The sequence below is a fragment of the Halictus rubicundus genome, chromosome 5 (assembly GCF_050948215.1).
Source record: "Halictus rubicundus isolate RS-2024b chromosome 5, iyHalRubi1_principal, whole genome shotgun sequence".
Lineage (NCBI taxonomy): Eukaryota > Metazoa > Arthropoda > Insecta > Hymenoptera > Halictidae > Halictus > Halictus rubicundus.
This window is the reverse complement of record NC_135153.1, coordinates 4,422,222-4,438,670: the sequence shown is the minus strand read 5'-3', so window position 1 is coordinate 4,438,670 and position 16,449 is coordinate 4,422,222. Positions and strand designations below refer to the sequence as shown.

The 16,449-nt window shown below is 36.3% G+C and overlaps 2 protein-coding genes across 4 annotated transcripts; one reads left to right on the top strand and one right to left on the bottom strand.

Moving 5' to 3' along the window:
* Positions 1-1,481: 1,481 nt before the first annotated feature.
* On the bottom strand, positions 1,482-12,170 carry LOC143353970 (ATP-binding cassette sub-family A member 17-like). The gene is made up of 25 exons (XM_076787598.1): positions 12,079-12,170; positions 10,120-10,521; positions 9,769-10,034; positions 8,905-9,304; positions 8,658-8,825; positions 8,399-8,586; positions 8,152-8,316; positions 7,752-7,860; positions 7,490-7,644; positions 7,257-7,418; positions 6,922-6,993; positions 6,108-6,246; positions 5,585-5,822; positions 5,346-5,505; positions 5,057-5,273; positions 4,455-4,973; positions 4,234-4,359; positions 3,669-3,890; positions 3,327-3,605; positions 2,949-3,247; positions 2,648-2,795; positions 2,364-2,574; positions 2,073-2,286; positions 1,703-1,999; positions 1,482-1,614 (listed from the first exon to the last, which is right to left on the bottom strand). The coding sequence occupies exons 2-24, from the start codon at positions 10,439-10,441 to the stop codon at positions 1,772-1,774; spliced, it is 5,007 nt and encodes a 1,668-aa protein (XP_076643713.1). The 5' UTR covers positions 10,442-10,521; positions 12,079-12,170; the 3' UTR covers positions 1,482-1,614; positions 1,703-1,771.
* Positions 12,171-14,003: 1,833 nt separating this feature from the next.
* Positions 14,004-16,190, top strand: Mbd-like (methyl-CpG-binding domain protein 2). 3 transcript variants are annotated; one of them, XM_076788879.1, is made up of 5 exons: positions 14,004-14,277; positions 14,456-14,597; positions 14,936-14,989; positions 15,467-15,679; positions 15,939-16,190. In XM_076788879.1, exons 1-5 carry the CDS (start codon positions 14,138-14,140, stop codon positions 16,035-16,037), a joined length of 648 nt encoding a protein of 215 aa, XP_076644994.1. In that variant the 5' UTR covers positions 14,004-14,137; the 3' UTR covers positions 16,038-16,190. The 3 variants fall into 3 exon arrangements, with proteins under 3 accessions (XP_076644994.1, XP_076644993.1, XP_076644995.1); XM_076788878.1 differs by having other exon boundaries at positions 14,007-14,277; positions 15,467-15,712; positions 15,939-16,186; XM_076788880.1 differs by lacking the exon at positions 14,936-14,989 and having other exon boundaries at positions 14,012-14,277; positions 15,467-15,712; positions 15,939-16,180.
* The last annotated feature ends 259 nt before the right edge of the window (positions 16,191-16,449 follow it).

Sequence of the window (16,449 nt, the reverse complement as noted above, 5' to 3'; positions counted from 1 at the left end):
TTTCCATCTGCGGGAGAGATTTCGCGAGATTCAGAAGCAGATGCAAGTCGCTCTGGCAAACGGAAACCCACGAGTACGGGAGGTGTTTGTTAACGAAGATCGAGGTTCACCTGGAAGAACAAACAATCCCAACGTACTTTATCGTCCTCCCTGACAGCAAAGACGACTATACGTTGCTGGGTATGAACTTTGTAGAGGATGCTGGAATCGTCATAAACATCCCACACGGAGTTGGCACTTATTTTGGTCATTGGCGGAGAACCCGGTCGAAAGATTCGATTTCCAAAGCGAAATCCAAGGGGCGACGACAAGCTCAACTCCAGACATTACGTTGTCAATCATGAAGACGACGAATGGGCTCCAAGAATATCTGGAAGAGATAGCTGAAAAGTTTCCAGCACCACTATCTTTGCTGAGCCCTGTGAGAAGCCCACACAAACGCAACAGAGTAGAGGTGAAATCTGGAAGACTACCTGGTAATGGACTTCACCTTAGCAACAAGCGTTCGAAGATTTGAAGAAGGCCCTGACGAACGCACGAATCCTGCAAACTGCCGATGAGACTAGACTATACCTTCTTCGAACTGACGCCAACAGCTACACTATCGGAGCAATTCTCCTCCAGGGGGAAAAGGAAACCGAGCATTTAATGGAGTGTGCCAGTAGATTGCTGTCGCCCAGCGGAGAAGAATTATTCTACTACGGAACGGGAGGATCTTGCCGTAGTTTGGGCAGTGGACAAGTCTCATAGGTACATCGAGGCTACTGACGTTACGATTGCCTCCCATCATCAAGCCCTGAAGTGGTTGATGAAACTGAAGTCACGAAGCGGACGATTGGTACGATGGGCGTTTCTGCTGCAACCCTACTGTCCGAAGATGCAGTACATCCCCGGACGCTGTAGTGTGGTGGCATGCTCTCCAGACTTCTAACCGAGCCATGGGACGAACAGGAAAGGATGGACCTTCGCGGTATCGTCGTCGACATGCCGAGCCGTGGACCTGCCGGGACGAAGGAACAGCTAAAAGATGACGACCTGAAAGGAGATTATCGAAACCCTGAAATCCGCAGACAATGACGAGATGAGGAAGTGAACGACTTGAGACTATCTTCTGCACGATGGTGTACTGTACTGGTATGCTCCGAACGTGGATTCCGAAGAGGCATAACTGCTCATACCAGAGCATGAGAGGCAAGACATCTTACAGTCCTACCATGATGATCCCACTGTCGGACATTATGGAATTCAATACACCCTACATCGGATAGTAAATCGGTACTTCTGGCCAACGAAATCGTGGAGTACGTCCGGTCCTGCATCGAATGTCAATGTTAAGCCAGCCGGCTTACTCCAGACACCTGTGATGCAACATCGATTTGAGGTATTGGCTATGGATCTTTTTGGTCCTCTACCTGCCACGAAGAAAGACAACTGCTGGATACTGATCAATCGAATTCTCTCCGCTTCTCGATGGGTGGACATATTTCCATTGCAGCAGGCACCAACGGGGGCGTATGCACATGTCCTGATTAACGAGGTGATTCTACGATTTGGGTTGCCTCGTCCAATTATCAGCGACAACAGCACGCAGCTTGTAAGCGGAGTCATGCAGCACTTTAAAAAAAACGCATGTGTGTAATCTCAAATACCATAAATACCATAAACATATTACACAATGGACTATGTGCATATTAATACTTACACGAAAGAAATATTTTAAAAGCATCGTGAAATTTGAATTTAAATCGCAAAATCGTAATTGGATAATATTTCAAAGTATGCCCATTTTTATTGCTGTTGACTGCACGTTGCTATTTACATGCTCTTCCTCCGTGCACCGTTCAGTTTCTCTGGCGAATTGAATGAAAAGCTGCTCCAATGTAGCCGATAACACGGCATAATCATTGATACAACTGACTCGCATTTTCAAATCATCCATTGTGCTGTACATTTTCTGCCATGTCGCCCCAGTATCACTCACGTGATAAGCGATAAAGCCCTTCGGAGTAAAAAGGAATTATTAGTACATATTTCCAACATACAAAAGTTTCTCAATTGTCTAGATGTATTACCAAATTCTCATCTCTTATTTCGCACATAAAAGATGACTCCATGACGCTCTTTATAGTTCTCACATCACTGTCCGATCGGTTCGGATTCAATTTGATGTGAATATCATAACCGGCGCCGAAACGTTGCTTCAATTCCTGGCTGGCTCCGATGCAAACCAATTGACCTTTCACCATAATGACTAGTCTATTGCACAAAGCTTCGCATTCCTCCATGCTGTACAATTTTTATTTGATGTAAATCATGGTACCGTCACTTTCTAATAATATATATTACTAAGTAAAATGAAATACCTATGCGAGGTAAGTATAAAAGCTTGTCCCATTGTCTGGCAAGATTTAAGGATATTCCATAGGGATCTCCTGGCAGCAGGATCAACGCCAGCCGTTGGCTCATCTAGCAGAACAAGAGTTGGGCTTCCTATTAACGCCATTGCAATGTTCAGACGCCTCTTGTTACCGCCGCTATAAGTGCTGCTTGGCTGTGACATGCACGCGTTTAGATCTGAAACGACGCACACAATGAGCAGAGTCCATCGCATGATCCCTCGAAACAAGTAAACGGATATGCAACTCACTCAGTCGATTGATCCATTTATTGACTTCTAAATCCACTTTCACTTTCGGTATCCCTCGAAGTAATGCAAACAAACGAAGATGATCAAAAGTGTTTAAAGATCCGAGCATGGCATCGGTTTGTGGACAATATCCCATTTGAGCTAGATACTATAAAGACAGTTGTTCGTGAGTACAACAAAAAGGTAATATGTATACAGGGCGTTCACGTTATTACTAACCATGTATTATTATTTGCAAGAAAAACGCTGGCTAGTAATAGCGTGAATGTCCTGCATACATAATTATAAAATGATATATTACATTCTTTCGATCCATGAGGATATCTGACTTTCCTAAGTACATGGTACCGCTGTTTGGCATTTCTTCACCAGTCAACATCCTGAATGTGGTACTCTTTCCAGCGCCGTTTACGCCGAGCAGTCCAAAGCATTCGTGCTGTTTCACACCGAAATTAATTTCTCTTACCGCCATCAAGTTTCCGTAATACTTGCTGAGCTCGTACACCAAAAATAGGCTGTCATTGTTGTACTCTGGACTTTCTAGGCAATCAGTCTCGGCGATAATCGCTGCCTCGGTATTTTCCATTTCGTTAATTGTACCTAAACGTACCGAAACGTAATATTTCCCGTAATTATGCTTTTAAATTTGATCAAATATGTAACTTTTGTAACATCGTACCACAATTTCTCAGTTTCTTTATTTCCATTGCAACAGCGCGTTTCTCATTCTCCACTTGAACATCTTTTATCTCGACTGCATTCTTCAAATGCTTGCCAAACATCTTGACGTAGAATTTTTTGAACAATCCCTCCTCTAACATGATGAGCAAAGAAAAGTATACCAAAGCTGTTACTGCTAAATATATTACGCATTCTGTCAAGTCAATCTCGAACTTATTGGTTTTGGTACGAAAATAGGGAAGCTGGTTTTTACAGTCTCCGTCACGACATTGTAAATCTACAAAGAATATGTTATTCGAATATTATATATCAAACAATATTCTTTTTAATTTATTCATACCGCAACAGAGGCGGGCTCGGAAAAAGCACGAAGGTTGCTCCAACAATAGATTTGGCATTCGCCGACATCTAGCATTTTGTATAGCCACATTGAAAAACGAATCTTGGCCATGGAATAGACTCACGTATGGTAACAAACGGAATAATCTGTTTTGAATCATGTTCAATACTTCTAAATTTTTGGAACCGCGAGTCACTAAATGCGTAAAGTACTGCAACAGAACTGAAATGCAAAAGAATATATGTCCTATAAACTAATTACATAAATTGAGACTTGTTGAATAATATACAATTCCTCAAAGATCTGAAACGACTGAACTCTGGGAATTCACATTGATAGATTTATAATAATTAGTCTGCGGATTTTATGCATTTATGGAAAAAACGAGTTGGTGTAATTTAAAACAGTCTAAGTACATCTATATACTATTTTCAATTTATTAAGATCGTTAAATAAAAAAAAGAAAAAACGAAATTTTCTTCTGCTTTTTGATATTGATCCAAACGATTTTTATTTTGCATAAAGATCCGGAGTCTAATAATAATAACAATTAAATATAACTCACCAAATCCAACGGGCGCAACACTCAGTGCAGTCACAGCACTATTCCTTGATATATTTGAAAAACTAAAGATGTATGCTATGAATAAAGAGTTGATGCCAAAGAGCAGTAGTATCAGTATCATCGTTACTGAAAACATAATCAAAATAATTTTTGTAAATAACCGAAGTAGTACAATAGAAGTGTATACAAAACTTAGCTATTTTAATATTTGATTGTCTTACACATCTCTGTTTTGTAGAACAAACGCGTATCCAGAATAACATCCATGATATGAAATCCAAAGACTATGATAAGTACAGATAGTAGGTAAATTATTAAATCAAATGTAAATATAGTGAGCCAATACGATGTAGATGTAACCCCCGTCATTCTTTGCAATTGTTTCATTTTAGTCTCTGTTTCTTGAAACGGGTGGATAACGAAGAGGGCCACAGTAGGAAAGAAAAAGCTACAAAACATCAAGACTCGAAAGATCGATTCCATATGTGGCCCATATGTTTCCCATGCAGGAAGATTGATTGGAAATTGCTGGCTTGCAATGCGGATGGAGTATTCCTCGCCAGCGATACTTTTGATCAATGCATTTGATAAAAGGTTCACTGTTATTGGTAAGCTATGAATTGCGGTGGCAGAATAGAAACCATTAGCATACAACACTCCATCCGAAATGTTGAATTCTGCTGAGGCAACGTACTGATTACGATACGTCGAAATACTTTTAATTGACTGGTCCAGTAAAGCTAGAGACAAACATTGTTTCAATATTTAATTTCGAACCGTATTACAACAATTACAAAAAGAAATCGTCAATAATATTTTGTACCTTGCGTAACACTCGTATTACGTGCTACTTCTGTTACAGTACCACCAAAACTTTCTACTGCACTCTTGTAATATCTGCCCATAGCAGTATTTGGACTTGAATACAGCACTTTAGGACTTCTGTACATGTTAAGTTCTATTGGAACAACATTTGTCGATTGACTTGGTTTATTAAAACTGAAGCTCATTAACACAACAGGCAGAAGTGGAAGAAACAACTAGAATAATTGAAACCATTATTAAATTTCGAAAGTTTTGTAACCTAAAATCGTCGAACCTGCACAACTCACTATGAGTAATATAATGCTTGAATTTTTTACGGTAAACCTAAATTTCTTATGGTAAAGTGCCAAAATTGTCTGTATACGTAAATCCCAACCATCTATCCGTTGCGATGGAGGACTGAATAAGTCATTTAAATATTTTCCATTGTCTTCCGTTTTAATAACTCTGGAATGAAAATAAATGATTAATATTTCTTTTACTGGTCACATTAACTATGAGCAAAATATATTTGAATATAACATACTTTAAGAATACTTCTTCTAAAGTAATAAGCGATACACTAATTCCTGTAACACCTAAATTCTTTTTCTGGCTTTCCACGTTGTCCAAAGATTTTGGTAAAGTTTCAGAGTATGGTATGCTTAAAACAATCTTCTCACTGTTCACACTCAATGGCTGTGTTCTTGGATCGAACTTGCTTATAACTTTATCAGCATTACACCATGATTTAGTTGATAATGTAACTTCCATATGACCATAGCCTAAAATCCAGCAATGCTGTGATTAATTAATTTATAAAGCACATATAACTTCAATATAATAACTAGACAGCAGATCGATCTTTATGCAAAATAAAAATTTTCTACCTGAATTGCATCAAACTGGAGTGAAATAGAAATTTATTCTCTTTCTTAATACATTTAATAGATTGAAACTAATATAACAATATTTTTAAACTCTTCTAATGTTTTTACTGTTTTAAATTACACCTACTCATTTTTATCATAAGTGCATAAAATTCGTCGTCTAATAATAATACCACTAACCGTATTGCTTCTTTAGAAATAGTGATGTGCCGTAACATTTTAATTTTCCCTCATGTACAATCGCAATTCTGTCTCCCAGAATATCAGCCTCTTCCATATTATGAGTGCTAATCAAGATTGTTTTCTTTCCTCTAATTTTCTAGACAAAATGTTTAAAATTTATGAACGCATTAATTGCAAACTACCCAGTTCGCCAAATGCTATTTTGATCATACTTTGCGAACAAAAGACTTGTCCATTTGGTACCAAACCCTGCTTGGTATAGAATTTAGTCCCTATTTTGTATGAATTTGGCACCAAAACTTGTCGACAAATTCTGAGCCAAATTTGGAAGCACATGGATCGGAATTTGAGTGCAAAGTTTGCAGGTAAAATTCCATGCCAAATTGGAGCCAAACCTTGGCTTCGTTTTAGAGGACAGATCTGTCGCACTAAGTCCTTGTTCTACGAGTACATATCGAGCAAAATCGGAGTAAACCTTGCTGTAGGAGGAAAAATAGAATTTTATTTAAACTTCTAAATTATATAATTTTGTTTCATATATTTTCAATAATTTATTAATTACGTTTTTTTCTCCTACAGCAAGGTTTACTCTGAGAACAAAGTTAAGTTCGCTCTTAGTGCGACTGAACTGTCCTCTATAACGAAGCCAAGGTTTAGCCTCGATTTGGTCTTGATTTGGCATGGAATTTTAGCTGCAAATTTTGCCTAATGCGGAAACAGATGGATCGGAATTGGTAGATAAATTTTGGTGGCAAATTCATAGCAAATTGCTTACTTTTAAATATATCTAAAATATAATACCGATTCTTACCAGTATAATGTCCCATATATATCTTCTAGTTTCAGGATCCATTCCTGATGTCGGTTCATCCATGATCACAATCTACATAAAGTAAAAACAAATAAAAAATCAACTACATTCTTTTTTTTTCTAAAAACTAAGTGAATTTAGAAAATAGAATCGACATACACTGTCAGTTATTAAGACCGTCTACTCCACCATAATCATTCCAGTTTAACCCCTTAAGTGACTAGCCCGTGACAGCATAACTTGTTTTGTTACTTTTTTTTTTAATAAAAAGCTATTGAGACTATTGGTATATGTCAGTACTTTTTTCCAACAAATAAGTTACAACAAATTCTTACACTAGCATCGCCAATGAGAGACATTCCAAGACATAGCCTTCTCTTTTGTCCACCAGACAATGTATCTGGTAAAGCATTTCTTTTTTCACTTAATTTCAATTTGTCAAGTAAAACTGCAATATCCTGTTTGATCTGATTCTTCGGTTTATTGAAACCTTTCAGCTAAAACACTGCGATTAATTTTGTCTCACCAAATGCAACATTATTGGTTTATTTATTATTAAGTTACTTACTCGAGCAAAAAATTCTAGCTGTTCATACACACTCAGATCTGGGAAAACTATATTTTCCTGAGGGCATAATCCCAAATCGTTCCTAATGGTTTCTAAATGGGTTGTAATATCTTTACCATTTATAAAAACCTTCCCTTCCGTGGCATTTATCATACCTAATAAAAATGAAGTAATAGAACAATTGTACATGCAAGTATGTATATGTCTTTCGTAGTAATGACATACAGTATTATAGTATTATGTATGTAATCAAATTTTCTACCTGTTACAATAGACATCAGTGTAGTCTTTCCAGCTCCATTATGACCTAATAAAGCTGTTATTTGACCTTTATACAAGTCCATTGAAATCCCTTTCACAGCTTGGACAGTCTGTAATATAGTTATTAGAGCTGTTGCTTATGAGATACTCGGGTAAACAGAAACTATCTGAATACCCTGGTATCTCATGAAATATTCGCGACTATGTGAGACAATTTTTATTATTATTACACGAGACAGTGAATCGTGGAACAGGATATTTATCTGAATGTAACCGATTGTCCTGACTCGGGTAATTTTCTTTACCGTGAGATAGGCCTGGATATCCGGGTAGTCGGTACTTGCACTAATAATTACATCTCATAATCATGATAAAAAAATTATATTACAACTAAAACATACCGTCTTCCTTAGGCAACCAGTTCTATAAGTTTTCCTAAGATTGCGAATCTGAATTCCAGGAGTAAGTACATCCTTCATTACAGGTTCAAAATTTTCATTATCTATATTTTCGTAATCAAAATGATCAACGTCTTCGTGAAGGTTGACTTTGTTCTTCTTGATATACTGCAAAATTGATCTTTCTTGTTGAAGCGTTCGTATTACATATTTAAAAAAAACTACTGATTGTCAATATAAGAAAATTTACCTTTAAAAAGTAAAGTAGTTCTTTGCGTACTCCATACTTTCCTGGAAGTACTTCATTAATATATACTGCGAGTGTAAAATGTAACAGGATTCCCAATAATGAAAAAATTAATATAAGTCCAACACTTCCAGTAGTATTATATTGTGCATTTCCAACAAAAAACATATTTGACCATTGGATACCAGTTACTGCAAAGTTCAATATATTTAATGTTATGATAATCTACACGCCAAAATTGAAAAAAAAACATTTTACATACATTGATTTTCATAAGTAGTTACTTCTTCCAGGAATCTAAATAATGATATATTAGGAAATAATATTCCTAAAACTGGTGTTACAGAAAAGATTTGATCTGTTATTAAATTCCCATGGAGCAAGAAAGATGTAATGAAAAGAACCGATAGTGTTATTGTTACAAAACGTGCTATAAAAGAATTAGATTTTTAATTGTTTTTGAATTCATTACTATTTGTATTTTGTATAGAGCTGGAAATGGAACTTACGATTAGAAAAATATGCTGCGACGTGCATACCAAATGATATTAAATGTGCTATGTGTATCATAAGTATTAACCAAAATATAAAAGTATTACTGTAATACAAGTATTGTTCAATACTTTTAGAGAATGTATTTTTAAATATTAGAATTATCGGTATAATATAAAAACTGCTGAACAATACGCTTGTACTTAACCAGCTAAGTAAATTTTGGTACTGTTTTACTCCATTAATAGCCATTAAAACATTCACACCAATATGTTTCTCCTTTGACGCGTAACTTGTTTCTACACAAACTGGAATTAGGAATGGTATAACTGCAAACATACATATAAACAGTCTCATATGTATACCAATTCTATCTGCAGCAATATGAGGTGGATAGGGCATTCTTTGTGTGGACATCTAAAATTTTTCCATGAAAATCAAGTACCCATACCGATTGATCTTAGTATATGTAAAATAAAACAAACTTCAAACAGTTGCCTCCTTACTAACTAGCTGCCTTTCCCAACAGTTCACAAAGCTTCATCGTGCGTAAACATGGTAATTTGCATTAATCGTTTGGTATTTGTTTGTAAATAAGTAATAAAGAAAATGATGACACCAATTTTATCAATATCTTACCGTATTTTAAATATGTCATTAATTAATAATAATTTGAATAAAACATGTATGTACCTTAATGAAAGATGTGTATCATTTTTAGTATGTATTGAACGAACTAGTGGGAGAGTCACTTTTGAAATACAAACGCGAACAAGCTCGGTAGCGGGAGAATCGTTTAAACGCGACGAAGAGGAAGGCAAACTATCGAGTCAGAGTATTTTATTATACATTAATACGTAATACTTTCTAGTTTCTCACACCTTTATATCAGGTTTTGTATGTAGCGGTATATGGTTAATGAGAGATTCATCAGTGCACAATTGCAATGCTACAAATGTGTTACTACATAAATTAAATTCAGTATTACAGTCTCTATCAATAAGCCTGATTTTGTATCTCATATCGCTTGTATTATATTGCTCAAACACAAGACCCAACACATTGTTGGCCCTCCAAGGTCCATAATAAACTGTGTCCACAGTATACTCTTTTAACATATCTTCTTCAGATAAAAACCCAGATACCTCTGTGAAATATAGTTATTGGCATTGTTAAATGTAAAGTAAAAGTATTGAATGAAACATCAAGTGTTATACATATACAATAATTACTTTCATCTGGTAACTTCAAGCACATTCGAATATCTTCCATGATCTTTTTTGTGTATTCATTTTGTGGCACATAATAGAGTGTAGATTCTGTCTGTCTGATTATGTATGTTAATTTATCTTTCCTTTCTATAGAATAGTAGGTACTATCATTAATTACACGAGGTGGACCTATTTGTGCACCAAAATCTCCTACAGCTTGTATTAACACACATAAGCCAATTGGTACCATACATTGTAAAAATATCGCTAATTTCCAGTGCCTGATTCGCACTAAAAGATTTTTATACAGCAATAAGCTGAAAATTCTTATTTCATTTTCCATTTGGATTTTTAATTTGTATCAAAAGGTTCCGTTTAATCAAATGTTCAACATTGAACAATCAATTGTCATAATAACTGTAACTGAAAAATAACTTATTACTAAATTGTTACAATGAACAAAGCACTGAAACAAAAGGATATTATTCCGAAAGGCACCGGTGGCCGATCGAGATGAAACTTGGTAGGTATGTAAAACTCAACATTCTGAACAACTTATTCCTATACATGTAACCGCGGCTCAGCTATAGTTTCGGAGATATTCGCGAAAAACTGCAGCTATATACTACTACATTGGATTTTGTCTATACGTGCACGTCCGTGGCGTGCGTATGTGTCAGCTTGGTGCAACCGCTCATCAACTGTTTCTATGTACAGATATATCACGACGATCGTCAAACGATCTATATACCGTATGAACTTTTTACAACGTAATTATACAGAAAAGGGTACACTTGACCGATTTTGATGACCTTGGAATATGTTGTCAAGGTTGTCCTTATTCTGAACAACTTTTTCCTACATATATGTTGCCGCCGCTCGGCTTTAGTTTCTGAAATATTCTCAAAAAACTGTTGCTGCTACTAAATAGAATGGATTCTGCACACTCTTCCGCGTAATACAAGATATGATTAACATATATAAGCTACTTTGTTAATAACAAATATGCAGGATCACATACAAGATCTCAAGGAGAAGGTATAATTAAAGTTGGTTGGGACTAGGTCGTTGAGGGGGCGGAGAGGGCCGGACCGACTACGCTGACAGTGTTTCACATTTCACATGGAATGTTGTATATAAAAATACTTAAGGAACTTTTAGCTATTCCAAACCATATGATGTAAGCGTAAATAGTCGTGCCGGCCTGACGGCCGACCCTCTCCACCCCTCACCGACCTAATCCCAACCAACTTGAATTATACCTTCTCCTTGAGATCTTGTATGTGATCCTGCATATTCGTTATTGACAAAGTAACTTATATATGTTAATCATACCTTGTATTACGCGGAAGTGTGTGCAGAATCCATTCTAGTAGCAGCAACAGTTTTCTGAGAATATCTCAGAAACTAAAGCCGAGCGGCGGCAACATATATAGGAAAAAATTGTTCAGAATAAGGATCCTTATTCGTTGTCGACAACCTTGACAACATATTTCAAGGTCATCAAAATCGGTCAAGTGTACCCTTTTCTGTATACAGTGAAATCTCGTTGCATGTCAGTCCCGCCGTTCTTTTTACTGACACTAATACGAAATCGGAGGTTCTCGCCGAGCGTCTGCCGAAGTCATAAGAAACCTATGACTTTCAAACGCTACTGACGTTAAAATAGCAGAAATATCCGTTTCCGATAGAATGTTGCTCGGAAAAGCCGTTCATACGGTATACAGATCATTTGACGATCGTCGTGATATATGGAGCAGTCGCACCATGCTGACGCATACGCACGCCTCGGACATGCACGTATAGGCAAAATCCAATGGAGTAGTAGCTGCAGTTTTTCGCGAATATCTCCGAAACTATGGCTGAGCCGCGGTTGCATGTATAGGAAAAAGTTGTTCAGAATGTTGAGTTTTACATACCCGCCAAGTTTCATCTCGATCGGCCACCGGTATCTTTTGGAAGTACAGCCTAATAACTTACCAAAAACTCGTAGGATACTCGTCTCGTCTCGGAACCAGATTATTCCGGGACCAGGGGGACAAACTCTTATGTACGACTGTGTATGAGCTTGGACCGTTTATGTCTTAGCCGGTTACCGGCTAAGGAGTTATCTCGAGTGGCACCACGATCACAGCGTCTCACATGATTCAGTGTGATTGAACGTAACTGATGTTGCAACCTTTGGTGCTATTTGAAAATAGCAAACTCTACGCCTCTTTGTAGCTCTTTCTCCAATATTAGCTGCCATTGTTGTTTTATAAATATATATTTTTTAGATTTTAATTCCTACCACTAAGGACGCTGTTAGCCTTTTTTCGTTCCAGTTGATAATACAGGATGTGACACGAAAATGGTAATGGGGTTACGTGACCCCAAAAACGTGGGCCACAAAAATACATTGGATGATATGTAATTGTATTTTAGATGATAGGATTTGTAAATGATTGAGTATCGATTAACTTTTGTTGGAAACATTTTTCTGCCAAATTATCCGAAATGTTCAGAACATCCCCAGATGGTTTCCCCAATGCCCCATTGTGCAGGAATGGACTGATTGTTTTATTGCTGGCAGAGAGGATATTTCTTCTTTGTTCCTAGATAGTTCGACGGCAATGATTTCGGGACTCTAATCTCCTGGGTAAGAAGACCTAGGTTTACAGTCCGCGTCCATTTGAAGAATGGTCATTGTTTTGCACTGAAAAGGTTATTTCGAAATTGTACACTACTTCCAGTTGAAAAGAACCTAATGAACCGTGTCGAAAAGTGCCAGGAAAAGAACTCTGGAAATTCCGCTGCAGAACGGAACAGGTATATACATTTAATGGAAATTCAATATGGAAAAGTAGGATTGAAATAAACCGATTTTTAAATTGCAGACAACTAATAAAAATATGTAATAGTTAATTCCACAAAATATATACAGTGATTATTGTTTCAAAATTGATAAAAACAATGGTAAAAGATCAACTAAATCTGAACTCCTGTATGCTTTTACGATATAACGATAAGTCAGATCAGCAATAGACAGAATTTTATACAGATTTATTGTTTATAATTAATAAATTCTTGCACATCTTATGAAAATATTTGGAAAAAACAACTAATAATTGTATATGTAATGTTAACATATCATAACAGACATGCCGCAACTTGTAACGAATATACATAGAACCACGCATAACAACTGTCATTAAAATTTTTGTTGACAATCTTTTGAATATTTTTCCGTCCTTTTGAAAATTGTATTTTATAGCAGAAGGTTCAAAGAAACCAACAACAGTTTATATGAATCAATTTCATATTATTATATTGTTTATTATCAATAAATAAAAGTTTATTTATATAAATTAAAAAAGCATTTATTCAGCTTTAAAATGAGTATGGAAACAGAAAGCATTGTATTTAAACAGAGATGAAATATTCAGGTTGAATTAATCATGTATTGGCTCGTTTCGTTTACTTTTTCAGAATTGCGACTGTAACGTGGAAAATAGCCGGAGTACGCACTGTGCATTACCCGGTAATAACAGAAAATTGGCAACTATGCGACGAATATTCTCGGATGTGATATGGCAACTACGCCTTCGATACCTGAAATTCAATATAATTCCTAAACTCACCACTCTAAATCGTAGAGGGCATACCAAAACTTTAAAAGTTTTTAAAAGTCGATATTTCAGAGCATGAGACACGAAGTCCCGTAGGATTATAGATCTATCTTTTCTGAGGAGAAATTTAATACATTTTTGACATGTGAAATTAAAGTCTATTCTTCAAAGTATCTTCTTATTGGTCGCGTTAGCTTACTGGCTTTTGTATTTTCGCGCGCTATTTTTACAACGAATCGGCGGAATAGGAGCATGGAAGGGGAAGTCAGCGCGTGAGAGACCCCTACCGTAGACAGCGCTGCACTAGTCTACTCGAATACATTGGAATACATCATATGGTCTCTGGCAGTTCGTTTGTACGGACGTTCGTTAATTATTTGAGTCGTTTTACGGTACTTGTAAGTGCATGTTGACATAAACACTTTGCCGAAATGAATATGTCAGTGGAGAAGAAAAAATACCCATCCGCATTGCCAACGAATTGGCCGACGAGGGATGAAACTACCAGAAAAAGCCAAAACGCCCAAAACCAATTGTCAACTGCGGGGAAGGTTGATGTTTATTATTACAGGTGAGTTTCACACGCAAGAATATTCTATTGAAGTTTGAATGACTCAAAGTGACTGTATATTGTACAAAAGAATAGTTACAAAGTAATAAAAATTGTCGAAGCTTTAACGTTTGATGAGTTTTTGCTTGAATATGTGAATTCTAACCTCAATGATTTATGGATCCTGGATTTTTTTCAGCCGTGGAGTCAGAAACGACGCATCGTTGGTACCACCGATAAGGCAGACAGCGTCTATTTTTAAACAACCAGTAACAATTTATAAAACCCAGGAAGGAAAAGTGAAAGATATCAAGCACGGGAGTCAGGAAAAACCAAAACAGGTAATTGCTGCTTAATACATATATATCTGCTATGCATATCGAATTATTGAAGACTTTTAAGACAAATTTTATTGACGTTCCCTAACATTGTTATTTCTTCTATGAAAATATTTCTAAATAATGTATTATTAATTTCATCTTATTCCACGATAAGTCACTTATAAACTTCATTGCGTCTTTTAATAGTTATGATGTTTCCCTTCCCTGCACACAAATAATACCACAAAATTTAATCATTTGTCATCAGTGTAGAACATTAGATTCTCAATGATTTATTATGACATTTAAGTGTATTCCTTGTAAATTCTCATGGTACAATCATCCGATCATTCATTTAGGAAGGAGCCGATAAAGCTGAAGGCAAATACGGCTCCCAAGATAAGCCTAAACAGGTAACATTGTTCGATGTGCTTATGGAATCATTAATTACGTGTTTGTCTCTTTCTGTCTACAAATTATCAATATCCTGTATAAAATATTATTGATATGTAATTGATTATCTTCAACTATCTTAGATACAGTTGTGTAGTGCATGTATCATTAGGAAATTCCAAAGGATGCGAACGTCTTACAGAATTGAAAATTATAACAAATATAATTCTTGTGTGCAATGTATAAATTATTATATATTAAGTTCTCTCTCATAGTCTATTTCCATTATTACAAGTATAACACTCAATCATTATAAAATTCACAAAGTTTAACTGTACATTCTAAATTTGCTTGTAACATGAAGCAAATATATTTTGCTTATGCAATTAGATCATCGTTATGCGTGTCAAGCATCACTCTTTCCTTTAAAATAGTATTATTGTTCTGTTAATGAACGTTTTTGTCACCATACACATTTAATGCTTCAAATCTTGCAGTTGTTTTGGGAGAAACGTTTGGAGGGATTAAGAGCATGTGATCCAGACGGTTTTGAATTCGATGCAATGGACTTGCCAAAAAGTTTGAAACCAGTCGGACCATATATCACAGAAGAAACTCTTCTCCAAAGTGTTGCAACTGCTCTGCATGTTTCATCACAACCAGTCACTGGACAAACGGGTTCAAAAACAGCTTTAGAGAAGAATCCCGGGGTATTTCTTAATCCCGATCAACCCCTCGTACAGGTAGAATAGATATTTAGCTATTGGATAGGGTGATACAGTAAACTCTATAAACAGATATCATGTCCAAAGTACACTTCAACATTACCTTCACACCCTATATAATACAAATAATTATGTACCGGAGGTTCGAAAGGGTATACAGATAGCAACAAACCGTCTACTTTATCGATCGAATACGAATAACGAACTACTGCTTACAGGATAAAGAAAATTCTATTTGTTTCAGGCCGTTTCGATAGCAGACGACGACATCAAGAGGCAAGAGGACCGAGTAGCCCTAGCAAGAAAAAAATTGCAGGACGCATTACGAGCGGTTCCTTCGTAAATTGTACAATTCTTTTTAGCTGTATTCCCATTCGTTCATCCTTAGTCTTAAGTTCGCATAAACTATGTCATACCAGTTTTTATAATAAATGTTTTGTAAAGAAACAAACGTGACTACTGTATGATGCTTACAATGTAAGTTCGAAAAACGGAACATAAATTGCTTTTAGTTATTCCAATTCCCTTTTGGCTACGTTCACTCTGTTTCCTCGACCACGGTGCACAAATACTTTAGCATAGAGAATCGCCGAATGCTGAAGGCCCTTTGCGCCTTTCAAAAACGAAACTGAACCACTGATCAAATTGGCTGATTAGCTCGAAGAAAGGAAGGGTTCGCGTTGGTCAGTTGTGGCCACCGTAAAATCCAATTACTCTTTTCGTTACGAACTACTGTTAATTCTGGCAGGCGTGCA

Coding starts and splice junctions, on each gene's coding strand:
- LOC143353970 (XM_076787598.1), bottom strand. CDS start 10,441: ATGGAAAATGAAATAAGAATTTTCAGCTTATTGCTGTATAAAAATCTT. Junction 8,317..8,398: donor AACTACTTTACTTTTTAAAG/GTAAATTTTCTT, acceptor TCAATTTTGCAG/TATATCAAGAAGAACAAAGT. Junction 7,419..7,489: donor AGCTAGAATTTTTTGCTCGA/GTAAGTAACTTA, acceptor GCAGTGTTTTAG/CTGAAAGGTTTCAATAAACC.
- Mbd-like (XM_076788878.1), top strand. CDS start 14,138: ATGAATATGTCAGTGGAGAAGAAAAAATACCCATCCGCATTGCCAACG. Junction 14,598..14,935: donor GTCAGGAAAAACCAAAACAG/GTAATTGCTGCT, acceptor TCATTCATTTAG/GAAGGAGCCGATAAAGCTGA. Junction 15,713..15,938: donor CCGATCAACCCCTCGTACAG/GTAGAATAGATA, acceptor TATTTGTTTCAG/GCCGTTTCGATAGCAGACGA.